We start from the raw sequence: 12243 nt of genomic DNA, 5'->3' as shown, positions 1-12243 counted from the left end.
AATTATAATTATAACTCTATTTAATAGAAAAAGTATAATTTAGAAATTAATAGAAAAATTTATCATTTAAATAAAATATTTTTTAATTTTTGTGAAAAAGTGGTATATGATTATTGGAGGAAGAAAATGAAATTGAACATTTAGTGGTTTACATTAAAATTGAATCAAATAAAAAAAATTAAAAATTAAATTTTATTTAAAATAAAAACTAAATTGAACTAAAATATGCTTATGACTGAATCAAATTAAATTGAAAAAATCAATTTGATTTACTTTTCGATTCATTCTCATTCAAATGAGATGTGTACTTAAATTTTCAATCATAAATTTAAATTTAAAAAAATTATAAATTTAAATAAATATTAAAAATAAAAATTTCATTAACTAATTCAACCCAAGCACAATTTTTCTCACAGTAACTCAAAATCACAATCTATTAATAAATCAATATGATATACGCGATAGAAAATAAATTTAAAAAGAAAAATTATTATTTAATTCTTAAAATATGATAAAATTCACAAGTTAATTTCTATATTTTGAAAAATACATTTAAACATTTTTAACATTTTAAAAGGTCTACCGATTAATCTCTCCGTTAATTTTAACCGTTAAATATTTTACTATTTAGTCCGTATAATTTTAAAAAAATTATTAGTTAATTTTTTAAATTTTTAAAAAATTTACTAATTAATATTTCTGTATCATAAATATTTTAGACTTTTTAATACTTAATAATAAAAATTAACAGATGAACTAAATAGTAAATTTTTTTAAAATATTTAAAAATAATTAATATATTTTCAAAATAGAAAAATTAATTAGTGAGTTTTTTATATTATAAAAATTAAGTAATTAATTTTTTTAAAAATAAAAGAACTTAAAAAATGGCAGATCTCCTAGACATTTTTTATTTTGGGTCTTTTATATGCATGTGAATAGAAAATAATAAAGATTAAGAGAAAGAAATAAAGAGAAAAGTAAAAAATAAATTCAAGGTTGGGAAGAACTAAGGAGGATTGGATACGGGGAAGAAGAGATGAATAGAGGAGATTAGGAGGAAGAGAAGAAAGAAAAGAAAAAAAAGACTGGTAGGAGGTGGCTACGCGGTGAAGAGTAAGCTGAGTTTGTTCAATTAATGTTTACACGAGTAATTTTTACTTATGGTCAATTAATGTTTATACGAGTAATTTTTATTTATGATCACTCAATTTAAATTATTTTTTTATTGTAATTTTTGAATTATAATTTATTTTAAAAAAATTATCAACATTTAAATACTTATTTGAAATAGTTATTTGGGTGAATTTTCAGTGAATTTTCTAATAAAAAAAATCCATTTGCCGCATCATAGTCGTGTGAGTCTACCCGAATTATTTTGAGTGTACCCGCTCTCTTTTCTCACTCAAATCTCCACTAATATCCTTACTGCATTTTCATCCAACATTACTGATCTCCCTTCATCACAAGTCGCTAAATTGCATAGAATTAGCATCAGTCTACTCATTAATTCACCCACTTTAATTATTTTATATTTAACTCAAATGATATAAAGCTATAGCTAAGTCGTGGCGAGTTTGCTCACTCTGAAATTGCCATCTTGTTCTCATCATCTAAAACTAAATTGAGAAGCATACGATATTAAAATATCAATCAATAGAGGAAGAAATACTGACCTTGTAATTTTAACTTTCTTTGCTTTCTCCACTGAAAGATTTTACTAGTGAAGCGATGGTATTCATTTACACAATGCAATTTCTCGAAATAGTGAGGGATTCTCATTTCCACTCTTGTTCATGTACTTCAAGGCTTTTAAGTTTAGCCACAATCTCTTCCTCTTCGGGGAGCGAAGAATTGGAGCTCAAATCGGTAGAATTAGCTTTTTGCACTAGGCTTTCGACTTTAGTAATTTCAAAAGACGAGGTAGAAGACAAAATGTAACATGTTTGATGAATTGCGAGAGATAATAGAGTAAACAGAGTCATTGTCACATTATTGACAATAATGGATACTTCAGAGGAGCTAAAATAGAAATGATTGACTCAGTGAACAGAATTGGAGGAATCTTCACCACAGCCTTCAGAATTCCCTCTAAGAGACTCTAATATTGGAGTGCAAAGTTTTCCATTCAGCCATCTTTATACAGATGGCTTTTTTCTCGGTGAAAGAGGGTATTGAGCACCATTAATATTACACCAGTTGAGAATCGTGGACTTATGGCTAAATTAGGGATTGTAGCAGTAAAATCCGAAATAGAGTTAAATCAAGATGAGTAGTGAAATTCAAGTCGCGGCAAACCTAAAATGCTGTTGAAAGTCTTGGTCAGAGGAAGATTGAATGAATAAAAAGGAAAAAATAATCGACAATCTCTCACATGATAAATATTTTTTTTTTTTAGCTATGTATGACATATCATATAATTTACTAGAAATTTAATCAAATAGATATTTCAATTAAGTATTTAAGTGTTGATAATTTTTATATTTCATAATTAATGAGAAAGAATGGATGGTTAAATTATTTTATAATAAATTATTAGATTTATTTAAGTTTAGTAAAAATTGGGAAAAACGAAAACCAAAGAATACTTGAATCAAGTCTTGTACCCAAGATACATGGACAGATGTATGTATGTGAATTTTACCACTAAACTAAATAGATAGTTAATTAATATTTACATTATAATATTTAATTTTAAATTAAAAAATTTTAAAAAATTAAATCAAACTGAAAAAAAAAATAAAAAATAAAAAATTAAAATCAAATCAAACTAAATTTTCATAAAAATCAAATTAAATTATTGATTTATTTGGTTTAACAAATACTGCTGGTAATACTAACTTGAAGCGACAAAGCTGGGTAGCTTCATAGCGCTCACATTCCCCGGCGAAATTGCAAAATCAATCAACAGAAACGGCGAATAGAAATGAGTAGGAGCAACATAAGTTCAGTGTTCTACGCCGATGCATATCATCCGATTCAAGCAGGAAGCATCGACGGCACCGATATTGCCCCCCACGACAACGGCGTATTCCGTGCTTTGCTTTGCTCTTCCGCTGGCCTCTGTATGTCTTTTTCAAAATCTCTCTCTTTCTTCCTCTAATTTCACAAATGCTCACTTTTTCTTCCTGCCCACTTTCCAACTTACATCAGATGATCCCTTCGGCGACCCCAAGGTCATTGGCGACCCTTATTGCACAGTTTTCGTTGGTCGCCTCTCGCATTCCACCACTGAACAGACTCTTCGCAAGGTAACTACTCATACCCACATGCCCAATTCCCTATGTTTACTTACACTAATTATAATGTTGTGGTTGTTGATCTCAGGCTATGAGCAAGTATGGTCGAGTGAAGAACTTGCGCTTGGTCAGGGATATTGGTAATTTTAGTATTACTATTATTCAAAGTGAAGTGGATGATATTGGGGCTTCGCTTATCTTTGTGTAATTAATTTGTTTTGTTTTGGTGCTTTTTTTTTTTTTTGTAGTAACTGGTGCCTCTCGTGGCTATGCTTTTGTTGAATATGAAACTGAAAGAGAGATGCGTCGTGCGTACAAGGTTCTGAGACGCTATGGTTTTCTCATTCTGTTTTTTCTGTTTTGTTTGACACCGACCCCACCCACCGAGTAGCTGTATTTAGATATGTGGCTACAGTCCTTGTCTTGCTGATTATTGTTCACCTGCTTAACTCATAGCTGTGAAGTTTTTTACTGCTTTTTTGATATGTTTCATGGTAGGATGCTATTACTAAATTTGAATGCTCCATATAGGCGTAACATCCCATAAAGATGTGCAATTTTAGGTGTCTGTGTTTTCAATTTAGCAAACAGGGGTATACATGAAAGGGCCACTTTTTTTCAGGTTTAGGTCTTTATCTTTTATGCATTTTTCTGGACAAGTTTGAGTGCACCAGGAATTCACCATTACAACCATTGAGCAATCTTCCTTTTTTAGTTTTCTTAGTTCATTTGGTATTTATCATTGTCAATTTTTTTGTAGATTAGTTATGACAGCTATAATGTAATTTCCTTTTTCTTCCCTTCATTTTCTAATATTACCATGTTAAACGGTTTTGTGTCCTTTATAAAATTAGAAATCATGTGCATATGAGCCATTTTGTGTGCGAGTGTTATATATATATATATATATTATTAATTCTGTTTTCCATCTTCTGACTTCTCCCCTATGACTTTGTACTGAGAAAAATAGAACCATTTGTTTGAGAATGGGTCTTCAAATCAGTTAGTATTGGTTATGGTGAAAGTGGTAATAAAGAAGTCTTTCAAGGATGTTTATTCATTGGGAAGCATATTGCGGACGAAAAGTAGAGGTTAAAGCAATAAGGAGTCAACACGATGTGGAGTTCTCTGGATTCTTTGAGAGTGTCTTTCCATGTGGGATGAATTATTTCAATTAATGATGTCATTTGCAGTTTTGCAAATTTTGGACAGTCTGAGTGCATTTTATAGCATGAACATGTAGAACTAATGCATGTGAGCCTCCAGACATATACTTTTCCGTTGTTATTGATCAAGCAAAAGAAGGCCCTAATTCTTTGTTTCTTGGACATTCTTATGGTGTTAGGCACAGGTCAAGCCATAGTGGAATATGCTTTAACATACAAAACATAAGAATCATGTGTCCCTGTGATCAAGTATCAAGGGTTGTGGTCATCTTTGTTCCTATGTTTATGGAGTCTGCTCTGACATAACTAATAATGGACTTGTTGGTTGTGCAGGATGCTCATCATACCTTTATTGATGACTCTGAAATAATAGTTGATTATAACAGGCAGCAGTTGATGCCTGGCTGGATCCCAAGAAGATTAGGTCAGTTTAATGGATTTTATTTCTAGGCACATTTTTTATAATTGGTATTTAGTTAATTGCTCTTGGTCATGATGAGCTAAAGATAAGAGTTCCATTAAAGAGCATCTCCAATTCTCCATGAGATATAACCTCCTCTCATTATATTGTTCATCTTGTAGTATTTGCATAAAAAACTACGGGAATGTCATGCAAATCACAATTTGAAATTTCTTTTCTCATTGACAACCTTTCTTCTTTGTTTCATTGTCTTCCAATCAGGAGGTGGCCTTGGTGGTAGGAAGGAGTCTGGACAGCTTCGGTTTGGTGGGCGAGAACGACCATTTCGAGCACCTCTGTATGTAGCTTCCACATTTTTGTGTATTTTGCGGCATTTATTTTACTACGAAGGCTTTTTTTCCACAATCATTTTAATATGATTTTGATTGCACATTGAATCAAAGTTTGCATCAAATCTGTGTTGGATTGTATGTCTGATGGTGGAATGAGGGTGGGGGCCACGCTAGCAGGATCTCTGATCCTGGAATGGAAAAAGTTGAAGGACAATGACAACTTTTTTCACGGGTGATTAGTAGCTTTGTCCTTAAAGTTCCTGCCCATTGGAAATAATATGATGGGCCAAAAATTGAGGACAATGACTTCATAATTGGAAGTGTCCATCTTCTGCCCCTCCTATCATTATTTGGACACTTCAATTTATCTTGAAGACAGTTTTTTATTTAGGCTCTGCTTGGTTAGCTTGCTCTCTGCTATTTTAGATCAGAAGCAAAACACAAGTAGTGTTTGGTTGGATGAGCTAGTTTAAGTTGATTGTTGTAAATCGCAAGTCATTGGTGCTGTAGGTGCAAACCTGTGCTACTCTTTTATAACTTCACTGATGCAATATCCTCTATCACAAGACAGGCAATCAATTCCTTGGGATGATTTGAAGAGGCTTGGGATTCCTCCTCCACCAGAAGGAAGATATATGTCCCGTTTTGAGGTATCATTCTTATTACCTTCAGCTCCTTCGAATGTATATCTAGCACCTCAACTTGTGCATGCAAATGATGCAAAAACTGTCACGGGTCATTCATTCGATACAAATGATTGCAGTAGTCCTACCCTTATCTTTTGTTTAACATATATGTATTAAATTGTCCAATAAGTATAGATATTTCCTTTAGTTGATTGGTTTAAAGCTATTCAAAACTTGTGTTTCTATCAAATAATCATCTTGAATGACACCATTGACTTAGGAATTGGAAATAATTATCTAGTGCCTTTTACTAAATTGTATTAAGCAAATGGCTAGCCCGCTCATTTCTCAGATTCTGTTTAGGTCCCATCACCCCCTAGAAGAGATCGGAGCTCCATAGACAGGGAAGAAAGCTCTCGCAGGAGTAGCTCTCTGGAGAGAGAACACAGCAACAGGAGGAGTTCTAGGGGCAAAGAAGATCGCTTTGGCAAAAGGCGCTCCAAGGAGAGGGAAGATCATTACCGTAAAGAGAGCAGTGTGGGTAGGTCAGGGCACTCCCATAGAAAGGTGTCAGTGGAAAGGGAGGATCACCATTATGAAAGAATCTCAGAAGACGGGGAAAAACACAGTAAGAAAAGAAGCCATGCTTACAGGGAAGAAACCTCTCACGAAACAAATGCGGAAGAGTACTCCCATAGAAGTTCTGGGGATTGGAAAGAAGGCTCTTATAAGCGCCACAAGCATGATAGTGGTTCTGATAGACACAAAAGGAGGTCCACTAATCGGGATCACACTTCTGATTACTAGTTTTCACCGCTGGGTTGGCTGCATATGTATATAGCACTTCTTTTTGAAATCTGTGGTGTATGCTCTCCACTGGTTGAGCTGTAATGAAAGCTATATTATCTTTTTGTTAGTCATATAACTTGTTTGCTCGGCAATGGAGATTATCCAATTTCGGAACCTTGATGAAATGCTTTCCAAGTTTCAAGCTCAATTCAATATTCTATACTGTGTAATGGTCATCCACAACAACTTAGCAACATGAGATGATTGTGAATGTGATTACTGATTTACTACCTACAAAAGGATACAACGCACAACAGAATCCATAACATGCACCAAATGAAGCAGAATGGCTGTACAAGCTTTTACAACTAATCACAGGTTCAAAAGATTGATCTCCACGATAAGTGAAACAGTTTTTTTTTTTTTTTTTTTTTTTTTTTTTTTTTCTGAATTGGATTGTAAGTTCAAATATCAAAACTCAGCATTCAAATAAATACACGGCACTAGACTCGAGTCTGAATAACTTGTGCGCTTATCCAAGGAAGGTAGGCATTTAGTTGACATTGAAGACACCTGGCTTTCATACAGTTGGTATGTATATAAATACACATATACCATAGACCCTCGTAAGAGTTCAAGCTGCTTAACATCTCACACCTGAAAGACATCACCTGGAAAAAAATGTATCCTGCCAAAGCCAGTGGTTGAAATTGTATGAGAAAACATATTCTGAAAAGAAAATAAAAACTAGCCACATGACAGTATATGAAAAGATTAAGCAAAAGAAAAAGAACTGTGAATTAACGATATTAATATAGTTCAGACAGATATTACTATAAACAAAAAGTAGAACACATCCCAAAGTTTCTCAATCACTCATTATAAAAGTCAAGAAGCAAGACATATTCTGTATAAGTAGCATTCACGCTTCTTCAACATGCTATACTTCTGCATAATGTTTTGTCAACAGAAAAATGTCAAGGTATTTGATAGGCCTTATTACGAGTTCCCCATTTATACAAATCTGCTTTGAAACTTAGATTTTGAGGGGCCAAATAGGTTGATGACTAAATTTAGAACTGTTCTCAGTGAAGGCCAATTATGCATTTTCCAAACTAGACATTCTACATTTGGAGTAAAAATGCCATTGCTTGGAAAGTTTCTGATTGTTTTTTAAGGTACATCATCTGAACTACAGAGGCAACGAGATAAAAGTACAATGGAGCAATAATCAAACTTGCGATTTTCCCCTCCAGCAATCCTGCTTGACTTCTGCAAGTTGTCAGCTACTGTTTAGTGTGTATTTAAATTCAGTCACCCAAACATAGAAACAGTTCTTGAATCAATGTGGTATTATGGTGTTGGCTCTCACTGTGACCAGCATAAAATTCTTTGACAAGTAAAAAGGAAAAAAAAAAAAAAAAAAAAGAACCACTACGGCACTACCTCAGAACAAAATGGAGATTATTTGGGTAACTAAATATGAGGATCTAACAAAAACTACAACATTGTAGAAATGGTTTCAACTTCCTGATGAAATAAATGAGTTTCACCTTAATTATGTGCACTCACAGAACTACAGCCTCAGTAACATATCTCCAGAAGTTTATGCGTTAATAATGTTAAAAATAACAAGAACATTTTTAACGATGAGAGTAAAGTGACCTAATTTCATAAATTATACAAGATCCTTACTCCCAAATTGATGAAATTCAGATACAGAATATAGCATTTTCCAAACCTTGTTCTTCAAAAGGTAAAAAAAAAAAAGTAAGCAAATCCTGGTTATAACAGCTATAGTATGTCATGATGCAATTTAGTAATCTTAGGCATATTAGGATCCATTTACAGTAAAGTATGTATCTATTAAAAGCTTGATTAGAAATGAGTGGATAACAAGGGACAAATAACCAAAACAAAATAAAAAAGATCTCTTATCACAAAACATGTAAATGAAACAGACCTCAAGGTAACTTCAGCAAAATTAGAACAAACAATAATATGGTACCACTCCATTCTTCCACTTAATGCTTGATTAGGTAAAGATCTAACCTCTGGTTCTTGGGAACAATGTACACTTCCATTCATGCTCCATCAGTCATTCCAGAATGACAAACTGGCTTAGCTAGTCACTTCCTTATCTAAACCTTTGATTCTATTTCCCCTTTTTGCAGCTTTTCTTTTTGCTTGAATTTGACGCACATATTCTGCTACTATCACATGGAACTTAGGAGCAAGTTTACTTGATGAGGAAACATTAAGACCTGCTTTCTTCAAAGCCCGAGTTACATGCTTCTGGGCCTTTTGGAAGTGTACAGTGCAGAGAGAAGGAGCAGTTGATCTGAGTATTGGCTTTCCACATGTTATAGGTCCAGCCTGAGCACTAGAGGTACAGCCAGTCCATCAAACATATATAGTCAGTGGATAAGTGATCATGACAAGGTAACAAGTTTCCGTAACTGGAAGCATGAGAGCACACTATAAATTGGCAATTGCATACTACCAAATCCAGCAAGGACCCTTCTTTTCATTTTTACCTCATACGCCATTATCTAATGAAAGGACAGTGGAGTATTCAATTAAACACTGAGATTTGCATCAATGAATGCAGTATGCTACTTTGAACACATCTTGATGCAGAAACCAACTCGTGAATCACTGAATCTTTGACAGATATAGCTAACAAATGTCCCTCAACACAAAAAAATGCTACATTATATTGGCTTGAATAGTTTAGAATAGTTGCTATCCAATATCCATCTGAAGGTAAGGCAAAAGAAAGGTTTAAAAGCTAGGCATGAAAAAGGACTTAAATTTCAGGATAAATTTTTTCTTAAGAGCTACACTCTGAAACATGTACAGGAGCTAAAAGATGTATCCAGTACAGATGTTTCTTCTTATTCTCGCATTATATGATAAAAACAACAATTTTATTATCTCACATTGAGATAGATAGTTACAATTAGATTTTTATCAAGAGTTTAAGTCCTATACAATATTAAAAATTTCAAATACCAAGTTTATTATTATTAATGTGACATGTTTCTAACTCCTAGAAGAATCCAAATGGCTCCACTATTTTTTCTACCGTAAATTTTGTCATATTTAACCACTATGAGAATCAAGAATGGGATCCGTTAGGGTAAACATCAAGAAAGCAAACAAAGGACACAATTGAATCGTTAATTTAACAGCATTAACATATATTTTTATGATACCAAACAATCAAAACCCACATGAAACTGAAATTTATGGAATTAAAGGAACGCCCATTAAAGAAATAATCCATAAAACGAAAAAAGAAAGAAGAATAGAGCAAAACTTTACCTCTTTATGACATAACCGCAGGGCTTATAGAGCTTCTGCTTGGTATCAGAGAGGATATGCAGATGACAAAAACTAGTCAAAGCCATAGCCTTTAGCTTACACCCCACAAACAGACAACGTTGATGGTTCTTCAAATCCAAATCGCCCTTATAACTAGAAAGCGAATTATTAACATAATCATTACCATTATTATTTTCCCCAATAACTTCAGTATTAACAATACCGCCCTCTCTCTCTCCACTTTCTCTCTCTACAGCGCCGCCTTGCTCTTGCTTTTGTTGTTGTAGAATAGGATGGTCTTCTTTGAATGGGCTGACACCGTACTTCCAGTAGTAGTCTCTGTACTGGATCTTGAGGTCCTCCATTAGAGCCCAATAGTAGTCTCTGTAGCATTTGGAGAGCTGCTTGAGTTTGTAGGAACGACGCTTGAGGAGTTCTTGGCGTGTGAGGTGGGAGGCATAGGAGAGAACCTGGTCTTGTTCGGAGAGGATGATTGGGGAATTGGGAGTAGTGGAGGGATTAGGATTAGGGTTGGAATTTTGGAGGTTAGCCAGTGTGGTGGTAGTGGTATTGAGGTTAGGGTTTCTTGGTGGCCGGGAAGAAGAGGGGTGGTAATGGTTCTTCGAAGCCGTAGTCATGGCTCGGCCCGAGAGAGAGAGAGAGAGAGAGGAATTTGGTGGTAGAGAGTAGTGGAGCGACGGTTGTCTCTGTCGATGACCGGTCAGTTGTTACAACATCGAATCGGAGGTACTCTGCATACTTCAATGTTTTTAATATATTATATTTTATATATAAATATATATAGGCAAATTGTATGGTTACTTTGTTTGAGGAAAAAAAAAATACCGTTATCATATTTTGTTTTGAAATTCAAGTACGTGTATAATTTTAATTTAATATTATTAATATAAAGTTAAATTTACTGTAACAGCGGATTACTACTAAAATATATAGGTATTTTTTTATTAATAAATAATTTTATCAAATTAAATAATTAATTAATAAATTTTTACATGTCATAAAAAATACATAGTTAAATATTTAATAAATAAAATTATTGAAAGTATTAATTATTAATTTTTTTAAAAAATATAAAATAAAATAAAATATTCTGTATATGCATACAAATATTTTAATTATTTAATTTAGATATGTTTAATATTGTATTATTATTATTTACAAGAGGTTGAGTGTAGTGTGAAAAATCTCCCAAAGTTCAATTAAATGTGTGAATTACAGTTTCATGAGTGCTGACATATTTAATATATTATTATTTATATTATAAAAGGAAAAATTTAAATATTAATTTAATAAAAATAATATTCACATGTTAATAATATATCATATTATATATTAACTGGAGCTGAAAATAAAATATAAAATTTCTTAAATTTATTTAAATATATTTTTTATCAGATTAGTCTATGAGTACAGTTTTACTAATACTTATAAGCATTTATAAATTTAATTTGATGGTTAATTTAATGGTAAATATATTAAGATGAAGTTCGAAAATTTTAAATTTAATTTCAAAATTTTTATAAAAAATATTTAAAAAATTAAAATTATAAAATTATTAATAAAGGGCAACTAGATATATTATGAAAAACTTACAATAACTTAATGTACGTTTAAATTTTTTAGTTCGTTCAAAAACGTATGAATAAAAAGAAAACTTATTAGCTAAGTAATATACTATTATATATCCATATTAATCTTATTATAGATATCATTTTGAAGTAGTCTAGCTTAAATTATTTGAAGGGTAAATTACTACAAAACTTTTAAAATTTATTAGTCGATTTTTATTTTAAAATCACTCTATTAAAATATTTTTATATTTTATAAAATTTAACTATTTAATTTTTGAAAAACTAATAAGTTTACTAAAATTCATGGAGCTTATATTAATTCTTCCTTATTTGAAAATAATTGCAAGCTTTTTAGATATTATTCATAAACTAGAATATCACCGTCTTGACACGTGTACAATTTTGTCTCACTTTTTTAATATATATCACCTGCTATTTAGGGTTCAATCTCGAGATATATGACTAGGGGAGAAGGAATAAGAATAACTTTGTTCCATTTTAATTAGTTGGAGTGGAAGTGAGAATATAGTTAACTTGCAAGAACATGTGACGAGACCGGGGACACATCACCTCAAATAAATTGGGAGGCAGTACACTCTAGGTTGACTGGAGAATAACAAACTTTGATAATATTTAAGGGGAAAAGGCTCACGACAATCATGATATGTTGCCACTTATAAATACTATTGCAAAATAGTATACTTTGAAACGAATAATAAATTTGTTACTGAATTATTACTGAAGTCAAAAT

At 32.3% G+C, this 12243-nt stretch overlaps 2 protein-coding genes across 2 annotated transcripts; one reads left to right on the top strand and one right to left on the bottom strand.

Annotated features, from left to right (window-relative positions):
• The first annotated feature begins 2818 nt into the window (after positions 1-2818).
• Positions 2819-6704, top strand: LOC110613483 (U11/U12 small nuclear ribonucleoprotein 35 kDa protein). Its single transcript, XM_021754639.2, has 8 exons — positions 2819-3065; positions 3154-3251; positions 3328-3379; positions 3488-3558; positions 4739-4829; positions 5088-5163; positions 5730-5808; positions 6148-6704. Exons 1-8 carry the CDS (start codon positions 2927-2929, stop codon positions 6589-6591), a joined length of 1050 nt encoding a protein of 349 aa, XP_021610331.1. The 5' UTR covers positions 2819-2926; the 3' UTR covers positions 6592-6704.
• Positions 6705-7022: 318 nt separating this feature from the next.
• LOC110613485 (INO80 complex subunit D) lies at positions 7023-10681 on the bottom strand. Its single transcript, XM_021754640.2, has 3 exons — positions 9901-10681; positions 8626-8956; positions 7023-7261 (listed from the first exon to the last, which is right to left on the bottom strand). The coding sequence occupies exons 1-2, from the start codon at positions 10536-10538 to the stop codon at positions 8695-8697; spliced, it is 900 nt and encodes a 299-aa protein (XP_021610332.1). The 5' UTR covers positions 10539-10681; the 3' UTR covers positions 7023-7261; positions 8626-8694.
• Between the last annotated feature and the right edge of the window lie 1562 nt (positions 10682-12243).

Source organism: Manihot esculenta, chromosome 4, assembly GCF_001659605.2.
Source record: "Manihot esculenta cultivar AM560-2 chromosome 4, M.esculenta_v8, whole genome shotgun sequence".
Classification (NCBI taxonomy): domain Eukaryota; kingdom Viridiplantae; phylum Streptophyta; class Magnoliopsida; order Malpighiales; family Euphorbiaceae; genus Manihot; species Manihot esculenta.
This window is presented reverse-complemented; position numbering and strand designations above follow the sequence as displayed.

Excerpts from the sequence above, each read along its gene's own strand:
- LOC110613485 (XM_021754640.2), bottom strand. The coding sequence starts at position 10,538 with ATGACTACGGCTTCGAAGAACCATTACCACCCCTCTTCTTCCCGGCCA. Across the intron at positions 8,957-9,900 it reads TGCGGTTATGTCATAAAGAG|TGCTCAGGCTGGACCTATAA; the intron begins GTAAAGTTTTGC and ends CTGTACCTCTAG.
- LOC110613483 (XM_021754639.2), top strand. The coding sequence starts at position 2,927 with ATGAGTAGGAGCAACATAAGTTCAGTGTTCTACGCCGATGCATATCAT. Across the intron at positions 3,066-3,153 it reads TTGCTCTTCCGCTGGCCTCT|ATGATCCCTTCGGCGACCCC; the intron begins GTATGTCTTTTT and ends AACTTACATCAG. Across the intron at positions 3,559-4,738 it reads AGATGCGTCGTGCGTACAAG|GATGCTCATCATACCTTTAT; the intron begins GTTCTGAGACGC and ends TTGGTTGTGCAG.